Genomic DNA, 12,025 nt, shown 5'->3' with positions numbered 1-12,025 from the left:
TGTGCGGGAACAAACAAGCCACTTATGTCTATATCTGCATGCAAATATCTTTACATAAATCACCGGAATTGAAAAGACCAACATTCTTTACGATGCAGATGTTATTACACATCTGAGGCGTCATACGGTCTTATTGGGTGCAGGGGGGTGATGTGCAAAAAAAATAATAAAATCGGGAAGTGTGCTGATGGGGAAGGAGGATCAATTATCAGATGGACGGAAGAGATCACAATATTGAGAAAGCCAACGGGTGCCGTTCATTAGGAAACCAATCATGGATGGAGGAGATAAAAAGAGAACTACCAGCAACGAGATGGATGGAGTCACAGAAAACTGGATCCTAAAAACTCCGCTCATTGGACAAGACCCATTGTGGAGGAAAAAAGTAGGCCTCATTCACACTACAAAATTTTCCCACGGATTTAGCCCCAGAACCCGTGCTACAATATGCAACATTTTAGCTTTTTGATATGCAAATATTTTGCGGACTGTGAAATTGGCGTTGTGCAAAAATAACCGACGTGTCAAATCTTGGCAGCCGATCCCAGATATGGTCCGCATGAAAACCTGCCCCAAATCTCCTAGGCTCGGCCGCAGATTGACCTGCCAGAACCACAATCGAAAAAAATTCAACATGCATCTGACCGAACAAGGCCCATGTGAACCCCCCTACAGGAAGGGAATGGGCACAAATGGTATACAGGACAGGTGGATACCTTAAATGAACTGTGCACGAGGGTCTCATCCAGATCGATGACCACACACTTCTTTCCATAATCGGACACTTTCAGCTCTGGAAGGAGGTATTTCGTAGGTGGCTACAAAGAAAATAAAGCATAGAATCTAGAACAGACCATTAAAGGGCGACAGGAATAGTTTATAGGGTCAGGGGAATTACCAACGCTGACCATACAAATACCAGCAATAAATACGGATTCTGAACACGACTTGTTGTAGAGTGCGCAATAGAGAATTACAACCATTTATGGACATTATATGACTTGTCTTTCTGCAAGCCTTTTCTTTGATTTTCACATTGTATACGAAAGATACATAATACCATTCTACATCATAGATGTGGGTTCAGTAGCTACAGGAGGGTCTATGTGAGTCTATATACTTTTATCTCCATCTGCATCTCTCCCCATAGATGGTATTATTGTATCTTGACACCACCGGAAGACTCCATCCCGGCCACTGCCTCTGTGCTGCATCCCGGCAGCCGGCTGTCAGGTCGCCACCTCTGTGGTCTGTGAACGCCGCGCCGCTGCTTCTGTTGCATCTGGAGCCTCCATCCCACCCGCCGCCTCTATGCTGTGTGACTGCCACTCCCCAGCTCACAGCTCCCAACGCCGCCGCAGTCGGAGGAGGGGGGGGGGGGCAGCCAGCACTTGTCGCCTGCTGCCGCTTCACCCTCCCTGCTGGGGCACCACAGCGACCTGTGTATGCCTTCGGAATAAATCTCTTCCAGGACCTGCAGCCCAATCCGCTCTGCAGCCAATCACCTACAGGGGGCGTCACCCCGTTAATCTAGCCTCCACCAGGTGGCGTCAATATACAATAATACCTCCATAGACTACTATGGGCAGCAGAAGTCATCCCCCTTCTCCACTTCCTGTTCTGTTATAGAAGGACTTTGCAGTACAAAAACAATCATTTTTAGTAAAGGTTTCAGACAACTGAAATATTTTCCTTGACAGCCTACCAACCCAGTATAATCTATAGTCTGGAATTAATGCCACCTTAATGGAATTTTACTGTATTGGGATAATACTTATTGATCTGATCGTGAAATAACAGTAAACTGCTTCTGTCATAAGTAGTTATCAGGGCAGAAGAGATGAGAAACTTTTTTTGGGGGGGGGTGGGGGTTAATATTCTGCAGGTCCCCCATTTCTGTGCTGCATCCCCATGTAACTGGCATGCAGACATAACCCCATTCATCTCTATGGGACAGTGTGCGCACTGGGGCATCCGAAAACTGTCACACTGTATGTACAAACCCACTTCCCAGGGACACGGCACCAGAGTGGGACACCCGGTTAGGATGAAGCCGTTTCCTGGACCCTCTATTGCCTCATCACCTTTGAGCCCCATAATGTGACGGCAGTTTCCCTGTAAAGGGGGTTTCCAGAACATAAAAATAAGCTCAAAATGAACAAAAATTGAATACTCACCTATCCCCATGGCTCCCCATCCAGCGCTGTAACCCTGATTCTGCTGCACAGAAAAAGCTTCCGGGATAGGAGAGTATTCACTTCTTTTTTTTTGTTCATTTTAAGCCCTTTTAACTTTTTTTGTGTCTCGGAAACACTTTAAAAGTGAGCTTCCAACTTTCAACACACTGTGGTTTTTAGGTTCCTTTTGCTACACCAATTAGCTTCTTAACATAGAAAAGCTAAACTCCGACTGCTGAAGAGCTAAAGAATAAACTTCTGGCTGCCTGCAACCACTAGAGGGAGCCAACAGCTATCAAGTTCAATGATATTTGTATATTCCTAGAGAGTGGGTTCCCCCTAGTGGTGGCTGAAGGCATCTAGAATTTTATGGTTTACATTTTTTTGCAACCATGCATACAGCAACTCTGCAGTGATAAGGCCACATGTCTACTTTAAATATGAAGTTTTTGATGATAGCAGAGATAATCTAATAGGGGGCGCGTCCGGCTTTTCCTAGGTTTAGAAATTTGCATATATTTTGAAGTTATGTGGTATCTGCACCCAAGAACACTTAACAGGGGTTGTATTAGGATTGGGGTTAACTTGCCGATCGGTGGGGCAGAGGCTGCAGTGGGGGTCCCGTTCCTTCCCATCCCCACTCAGTGAGGAGGAAACTGAACGGAGCGCTTGTCGGGCAAGTACGTCGACGCTCCACTCCCTTCCTATGGTACTGTGGAGATATCAGAGTGCCCAGCCCCATTGAAATTAAAGGAGCGCCAATCGTGCATGCTCGGCCAGGACTCCTTTCATTCAAACATCACTGTGGGGGGTGCGGAACGACCAGGGACAGGCAGAAGGGGACACGGGTCCCCGATTTGAGATAGTCAGAGGGTCTTAACGGTAAGACCCCACCTTCCCCCACTGATCTGCAAGTTATGCCCCATCCTGTGGGTAAGGAATAACCTGTGATCCTGATACAGCCCCTTTAACTCTATAGCAACACGTTGATGCAGGTGCCTATTCAGACCGACTTCTAATGGTCTGACGTTATCAGTCATCTAATGGACACTGATGGATGGAAGATGAAGATTGATGCAAATGACAACAGAAAAACAAAAAGAAAGAGGAAGGAATAAGGGAAAAATAAAATACATACACTGGGAATGGAAATGACCTGCGTCTGATCGGCCTAAGAGAAAAGCAAAAAGAAATGAGTTACTATCAGATCTACAGGAGAAGGATGAGAAATAAAGAGGGACCCGAGTCTATATGGTCAGACGGCACTCTTCCTGTACTGCCAGCCCATATACTCGTATAGAGTGTGATCGCATCCTTCTGAGGGCCCCAAGACCCCTGAAGCATAATGCCATACCTTCTGAAGGCCGCCATTTTCTTCCACCAGCGGGGGCAGGGAGCTGGTGTTGTTATTGGAGGTCGGCGGCTCGACATTGTAGCTCCGAAAACAGCAGAATAAGGAACTGAAGATACTTCTGTCGCGCTGCTTCTTCAGGCTGATATTGCATTGTGAAACTGGAAGAGAAAAACAAAAAAAGAGTTAACAAAGTGTGAAGGCGATACGCGGCTCATACGTCTATACTGAACCCCTCTATGAGAGCTCTGACAACAACCTGCACCTCAGGAGATAACGGGTCCAACTCTGATACAACACACCAACATTTGTTTCAGGACCCCACCAACTACAGAATACAGTAACATTTCCCCTATACTACTCAATAATAAAACCGGTATACTGTAGCTCCCTCTAGTGGTGACTGCAGGCAGACAGAATTCGCTCATCCACAGAGGACTGACAGCTTTTCAAGTAGTGTTTTTTTTTTATTAATGCATCTTTAACTTTACATTTAGGTAATTCTCAAAAGGGAACCTGTCATCACCTAGGAGTACAATAAAGTAAGGTGCTTCTCAGGACAAGTCCCAGGGACAGTACAGCAGACTTACCTCTGCAGGTGGTATGTGCTTACCCATATACACTAGGGTGAATGCATTTACTTTCTGGTGCTCATAGGTGATGACAGGTTCCCTTTAAGCATGACTATGTTTTGCACATACAGCTCCCATGCAGAACTGTGTCTCCATGGTAACCGACAGCAAAACACTATATATAGCCTGACTCTAATCATACTCTTCCACCTCTTCCCTACTGGCTAACTTACCCAATTCCTGTTACTATGAGGGTACTTCCCACATGGCAGATTTGGTGTGGTTTTACCACAGCAGACTTCACCCCTTCAACTGAAGGTGAAAATCTGCTGGTGTCCCTGGGTTGAAACGAGTGGGAAATTACGTTTCGCCATGACGATATTGCAAACGCAATATATTTTTATGGACACAAATAATCCACACAAAGCCGAGCAAAATCAGAATAAAGTAAAGCAGTAACTTTAAATATTTCACTGGTGGCTGTTCCACTGCTGGCCAGCAGGTGGTGCTGATGACTCACACAGCGCCTCCTGTCATCCGCACATCAGGGGGGTGTAGTTGCAGCACAGAACACACATATAAAGCGTAATAGCTGATAATTAGCGGCTCCGGCTTCTGGCAGCGAGGTCTTCTATTTATTTATATTTCCAGCTGGAATCAAACAAAGCAGCAAAGCGGAAGCAGGAAGGAAAGCAAGCGGCGAGCCCTGCCTGCCCGGGTCACGGCGCGGGAAGCTTACCGGCCACACCACTGGTGGGGGAGGAGCTGCAGGAATCAGCAGCTACATTAATGGTCTCCAATCTGTGGGGCGACAACCCGCAGCACTTCACAACGGACCACGTTCTACTTTATGCTTAAAGTATCATCGAACTACAACTCCCAGCATGTGGGCCTCAACGCAGTGCTTGAATAGAGCCGAGGTGCAGCGCTCTTAATGAAGCGGCTGGAGCGTTACTCCTGATAGAACCAACGCTGATCCCAGCGATAAGCCCCCATTACGGATTTGTTCACATGGCGAAATCCAACGCGGACTTTCCTGCACCGATTCCGCCTCCAAGACCGCGACCGAAATCAGAGGCTACTCTGCCACGGATCCGCGAGTAGGTTCACCCCCTCCCCCCGTCAATGGGCAAAAGCCGCGTGAACCAGCATGTTATTTCTTCACTTAGAAAAGTGCCGGAAATTCCGCACCGCAGGTTAATTTCCGCAAGGATTTTGGGTGGATTTTTGAAACTCTTGTCCGCACTGCTGTTCCTGTAAAGTCTGCCTGGTGTGCACATACCCCTAGGGGCAAAATCCACAGCCGATTTCGCCATGCCCTTATATTCTAGCGCTATTGTACGGTGTGAAAACAAATTTTAATATACTTTGCATTTCAAAATCTATGCTTGCAGTCAGTGAATGGAAACCTTCCTCTTTACACACAGCCGCTGGACACTTGTGCCGACTTCTCGAAAGGTTTTTCGCACAGCTGAGAGTTTGTTACAGTTGTATCTAGTCTAGACAATCCTCTGGGAGGTAAACAGAGCAGCAGCGCAATTCTCTTCTTTGTGATAGCTTGCTACAATGTATTAGTCTGGAGTTTAAAAAAAAAAAAAATTGTCTGGGATGCAATTGCAGCAAATCCTCAGCTGTGAGAAGCATTAGGTCTATACACAAGGGGTCAGTCACTGGAATAAAAAAAAAAATAAAAAGTTAGTTCACTGACAGCAAGCAGAGATCAGGAACTGAAACATTATATTAGAAAGTTGCAGAACGTTCTTGGTCTTTTACAGTGATAAGTGGCCTCCCTCGGCACCTACGACAGGCCACACAGCAAATACATTTGTCTTTTCTTATAGTTACATTCCCCTTGCTCCAGCCCTTCTGCTATGTCTTAGTGTCAGTCTTCACTATAGCTCTGGAATTCTATTCGGGAACTAAGGTGCACCTCAGACCAGCGGCACTGGACCCGCAGTTGGGCAATGCTACGGTTTCTAAAAGCTGAGATTTCCCATTTCTAAGCAGATCCTATGAGCTTGTTACAACCTTGAAACAAAGCCCCCTGCTGCCCCATTTGGGGACCGGCCAAGAAGTCAGCGATGGAATGGCAGGGACAGGAAATAGTGAGCAGCGTGTGCATGCGCAGCATTCCTTCCCATCCCCAGGGCCCGGCCGACAAACAAACCTTTCTTCTACAGAGAAGTCAGAAAATTCCCGCACTGCCTCCAAAAATGTGAATTTCTGCAACCAGAGGACAACCGATGCCCCCATTCACCCCCCAAAAAAGTTATATACAGGGCCACATGCTGTTGCAGCCCCCGTAGAATCTGAGGCCTGACGCTGTCCCCTAAAATCAAGGGCTTGACAATGCCACAGCCATACCAAGAACAAATCTGGTGCCCAACGCTGTACGCCATGCGCCCTAAAATCTATGATCAGACAGCCCCCAAACTCAAGGATCTGACACTATTCCCACGCCACCCCCCCCCCCCCCAAAAAAAATAAATATAAAATCTAGGGCCTGACGCTATCACAGCCACCCCCACCCCAAAACAATATAGGGTCTAATCTAAGGCCTTTCATTGCCACAGCCACCCCTCCCCCAGGATGAAAATTAATTAAGATTTTAGGGCCCGACGCTAACACAATCACACCCGCCCCTCCCCTTCCCCACCCCCCTCCAAAATAAAAACCTAGTACCGGACATTGTCACCACCTCCAAATATAAGGCCCAGCACTGCCACAGCCCCGCGTTTTTGCAGCATACCCAAAATGTAAGGGCCCTATGTGCTGCCACAACCGCGTCCTCCCTCAAAAAAATAAATAAACTCACGGGCCCGATGCTGCCCACTTCAAATCTGGTGCTCAACAATGCGGCTGTCCTCCAGCCCTAAAATCTATTGTCCAACAGACCCCCAAAGTGTACCTGACAGTGTCACCCCCCCCCACCCCCCAAAAAAACACAACAAACACACTAAGGGCAGTGCTACCCTCAAAATATAAAACCCAAGTAGTATTACAGGTCCTCAAAGCCACACAGGCAAAGCTAAAAAACACTGACTCCTTATTGTCACCGGATTATGAAAATAGGAAAATGGAACAATACTTCTGCAGCGCCACCTATTGGAAGGCAGCATTCCTGCAAGTCCATGTCAGACTTTTTAAACAAGCCTTCTAACAATGACTGGGAATTGCGAGCCAAAGCCAGAAGCCATACACAGACAGCTGTTTTGGGAGGATTGCCCCTCATCGGTGTGCAGCAGGTTTCTGGCTTGACTGTTGAGGCCTAGACACCAAAATACTGCCCTCCAAAAGGTGGCGCTGTAGAGGTATAGTTCCATCCCCCCATTTGCATATATTTCCAAGAGGAGCATGGACGACCTTACAAGTCTCCTTGTAGATGCCCTCCTTCAGCAGTAACGATACCCTTCCTGACCAGATTAGATCCACTGACTGGGCAGAACAAGGTCACACCACAGGATTGGATACACTGTCTGGCAAGCCGCTGTATCTAATCCCATCATGTATCCGGTTCGCTGAGCTGCTGTCGCATGATAGGATTACTACAGCAGCTCAGAAGACAGTGTCACCCATGATGGGATTAGATACTCATTCACAACCTGAGGAAACCTCGGACTGACCACCATGTCCACCTCACTGTGGCTGCATCACCTTCCCCTCCCTCCTCCTCCTCGCTGTCATATGAGGAGAGGCTGCGCCACCACCCACCACGCCAAAGGCCGGATTCTTGGCTCCCAGCTCCGATGAAGAAGGTGAGAGCTCGTAGGTGTTGTCTGCTCGCTTTCCATGAGTCTATTTTAAACTAATCCACCGGAATGATCCTGCGCCAACTACCGGTCACATCTGCCCACGCCGACCTAGGAAGGGAAGGGTATCAGTTCTCCTTAAGGAGAGCACTTAGAAGGTGAGTGAGGAAGCTTCTAAGGCCATGCATGCTCCTCTGGGAAATATGCAAATAAGGAAGCTGGAACAATACCTCTGCAGCGCCATCTATTGGAAGGCAGCATTGCTGTAAGTCAATGTCAGACTCCCAGTACATGAGAGCCGCACAGCACATGGCAGATACACCTAGAAGACCGTATATCTGTCCGCGCATGCTGGGAGTTGTGGTTGGAGAAAGGCAGTTATAGAGTAGCATTTCATTAAACATGTAGTATCCCTTTAAACGCAGTGAGATTGGATGATACAATGTAACAAACGTCATCATTTCTGACAACGGTGACAGATTTATTCTTTTATTGGAGCCTCTTGCACCGTATAAATACGGTAGATCTGCCAATGCAGCCGTGGCGGGGACACGGAGATCTGGACGACAGCCAACGGCTTTTGTACTTTCCCACAGAGTAAAGCAATCTCACTCAGCAGCAGAACGCGCCACACCGAAGTCTCCTCCGACAGGGTAATAAGACGCGTCCTGCACTCCGGACTATTCTCATCTATGTAACAACTACAGAATGGCATCCGAGAAGCACTTAAAGGGCCACTAACCCCAAAGCTCTCGGCTTGTAGTACCATGGAAGTGTTGTAAGAGGAGTGGCTGATACAAGCCACACCTACGGACATAAAGATCCCCGGAGGGTCTTGGCACTGGAGGGGGTTCATTATCAACTTACAGAATGTGAATTGCGCCAGAGTACCCAACACACAAAAAAAAAAAAAAAAAAACACAGGTTTTCTGTGATTGTGACAAAATGGACATGGTCTTCTTATGTGGTTAAAACGCCTACAGAGAAAGGGGCGCTTTAACGGACTGCAATTGCACAGGTCCGTGTGAATGACCCCCAAGTGTCTATGCTCCTATGCGGATCTGTGTCTCTAGGTTTGTAGACTACCAATGTGTAAAGGCCCTTTTACACGTAACGTATTATCTCTGAGTTTCTCGCTGGATGGTGCGAAATTGAAGGATAATTGTTAGTTTGTGAAGGCACAAAAAAAATAAAATCAAAATAAAATCGGCCCGTGTAAACAGGCAAGGATTTATCTACGAGGCCCGGTTACTGTGAATGGAGGCGGCTGGAAGAGATCTTCGGCGCGTTCCACCTTCATTCAGCAAGCGATGATCACTGGGACAACTATCAGGCGCTTAATCACCCCGTGGAAAAGGGGCAACTTACTGAAGTAGAGTCTGCAGGGTGAGGCTACTCGCTTGGAGACACATAGGCCTGCGCGGGAGCTGCAGACAATACGGCAGGAGGTTTGTAAGAGGAGCGTCACTATTTGTTCTAGAACGTGGAATAGGAATACGGACTACAATCTGCTGCGAAGGAAGACAGCTGCCTTATAGAGAGTAGATTAACTGGAGCAAGGGGGGAAAAAAAAGTTATGTGAAGTATATAAAGAACCAAAAATGTTAAAAAGGAATAATTTGGTACTTTCCAGAAACTGAGACGACACAGAAACACACTCCTCCAAATTCCTTCCCACCCGATCTCCTCCCTTGTGCTGTTCTGTAGAGATGTCAGACGTCTCACAGGACACTGAATCATCTCCACAGAAAGCGCTTCCAAGGAGGTGAGAAGTGAGGCTCATAGTGAGGGGCCGCTACACCCCTGCAAGAAGGCAAATACCCAGAGAAAGGGCTGCCAGTGTCCTCATCATACACCAATATACACAGTAGCACAAAGTCACAGTGCTGAAGAGCTTCCCCCAGCCAAACCTAGCTGGCCATGATCAGTAACTTGACATCCCACATCACCCCCCCTTCTTGCCCTGAGGTTAACGGGACATCCCACATCTCTACACCCCTCCCACATCCCAAGGTTACCTGGACATTCCACGTCTCGACACCACTCCTCAATCCCAAGGTTACCTGGGCATCCCACATCCCAAGGTTACCTGGACATTCCACATCTCCCTGCCCCTCCCCAACCCTATGGTAAACTGGACATCCCACGTCTCTACCCCGGTACTATTGTATCTTGTCACCACCAGAAGCTAAGGGTTTGACAGAGCTTGCATGAAAGAACGCCCCTAGCTCCCGATTGGCTGCATTACTGAAGGTCCTAGCAAGGTCTGTATTGATTTCTGCCTGCCCTGCAGGGTTAGGGTTGCATTATTAGATGTATATGCTTCCATGGAAGCATGTACAGCTAATAATGTAATCCTCACAGGAAAAGTAACCCTAACCCCACAGGGCAGGCAAAAATTAATACAGACACTGCTGTGACAGGGAAGCACTGAGGCAGCAGAGCTCAGCTTGTCCCCTTCACTGAAGCCTCCCAGTGCTTCACTCCCTCCTCAGCTCCCACCTGTGTATATGCCAGCGGCAGCAGCCCTAGTGCTTCAGGAGCCGGCCGGCCAGACGATACGCTCTCCGGCGTGGAGGAAGATCAACAGCAGGGCCGGTAAGGGAAGCGGTGGTGGGAGAGGACAGCTGCCAGGAGCGGGGCCAATAAAGGGGAGATGGGGAGAGTGACAGCAGGAAGCGAAGGTGGGACAGGACAGCCGTCGGGAGGCCGGTGTCTGCTACTTCTCCCCTGCCTCCTCTACCTGCTGAACCTGTCACCGCCGATTTTCAGCTGAAGTAGTTTCCCCAACGTCCAGCCGGAGAACATGCTCAGTGACTCGCAGGACCTGTGAGGCCGAGGAAGGGGAGGCAGCCACCATCCAATCAGGAACAGGGGGTGTGACAGGATACAATAATACCCTCCACCCTACCCCAATCCAAAGGTTACGTGGACATCCCACGACTCTCTGCCCCTCTCCAATCCCATGGTTACCTGGACATCCCACGTGTATCTGCCCTTCCTTAATCCCAAGGTAAACTGGACATCCCAAGTGGCTTGCCGCAGAATCTTTGAAATAATTGCTACTGATATTTTGGGACAACAGCAGCGGAGATGTAGATTCTGTTCTTACAGTATATTGCCCCAATGCTGCAGAACCTCTTTGTACATCAATGGCCCAGAGCCTGCAATAAAGTAAAGGCCTAAGACAGGACCTGAGGGTTCCCTGTACAGAAGCTCCTGGGTGACCTCATACCCGTGATTGTCAGTATTATCTCATATGCGCTCCCTCGGCCATTATCGAGCCGCTTCACTTATAATGCATCTGGTTCTAAATGAAGCCGGCGGAGTGCTAACCCAGCAGAAAGTGCAATTAAATATTAATGTTAGTGGGTCTTTAAGGAGCAGAGAAGACTGAGAACAATAATCATATCCATAATTGCCTCAGGCAGCGCAAAAGTGACAATTATTTTTGTGTTTTCTTGTTTTTTATGTTTTACATCCCGGAGTTCAGCTTTTATTGTACTGTAGATTATTCCCGCTACTAAAACATTTATGAAATTAACGAGAAAAAAAAATAAAAACATACAAAAAAATTTGCCCAACATTCCTACCATCCGGTTCTAACCCCCCATAGCGCCCAACCATTTTGGTGTACAGTGTCGTGAACAAGCAGCTAGTGCAACAGCAAACCAGAACTATCTCTTCATTGCGCTATCTGCAATAGAGACCAGGCAAGCCCCACCCCCCAGATAGACCCCACCCACTAGCCACTCCCCATACAAAGATGGAGAGGAGCCAAAGAACCTACCCACAGTTTTGCTTACCAATTTTTGGAAACTTGTTAAACTACTTTTTTGTCAGTGTCTCTTGAGCTTACTGTCCCTATAAGGCCTCATGCTCACGGGCACGCATGGTTTCCAGCCGTGCCCGCAGCCATGAAACAAAAAATATATTTACTCACCTGTCCGGATGCAGCGCAGGTGTCCTCCGTTGTGGCCGGATCTTCCTTCTAAATGGCGGGTGCGCTCGGGACACTGCCGGCATGCCACGCGCCACACTTTTTATTTTTTTAAATGTCCTGCTTTCCCGTGGATCTGCTGCATGGACGGCTTACATTAACTTCAATGGAGGCTGTCCATGCGGGAAAAACAAAAACACAAAAAAAAAAAAAAGCAGAAAATGGAGCATGCTGCC

General features: G+C 47.8%; 1 protein-coding gene across 2 annotated transcripts in view; it reads right to left on the bottom strand.

Moving 5' to 3' along the window:
• Positions 1–12,025, bottom strand: part of LOC136586908 (CTD small phosphatase-like protein) — a 57,912-nt gene that overhangs the window by 18,355 nt on the left and 27,532 nt on the right. Inside the window, exons 2-4 of one of the 2 annotated variants that reach the window (XM_066585211.1) lie at positions 3,532–3,689; positions 3,316–3,348; positions 717–818 (exon numbers count right to left, since the gene is read on the bottom strand). In XM_066585211.1, the coding sequence (XP_066441308.1) occupies positions 717–818; positions 3,316–3,348; positions 3,532–3,689 (293 nt within the window). The remainder of the gene's footprint in view (positions 1–716; positions 819–3,315; positions 3,349–3,531; positions 3,690–12,025) is intronic. The other variant, XM_066585212.1, reaches the window with a different exon arrangement.

Source organism: Eleutherodactylus coqui, chromosome 12 (genome assembly GCF_035609145.1).
Source record: "Eleutherodactylus coqui strain aEleCoq1 chromosome 12, aEleCoq1.hap1, whole genome shotgun sequence".
In the NCBI taxonomy this organism is placed as follows: domain Eukaryota; kingdom Metazoa; phylum Chordata; class Amphibia; order Anura; family Eleutherodactylidae; genus Eleutherodactylus; species Eleutherodactylus coqui.
Note: the sequence above shows the minus strand (reverse complement) of the source record. Positions and strands in the feature narration are given on the sequence as shown.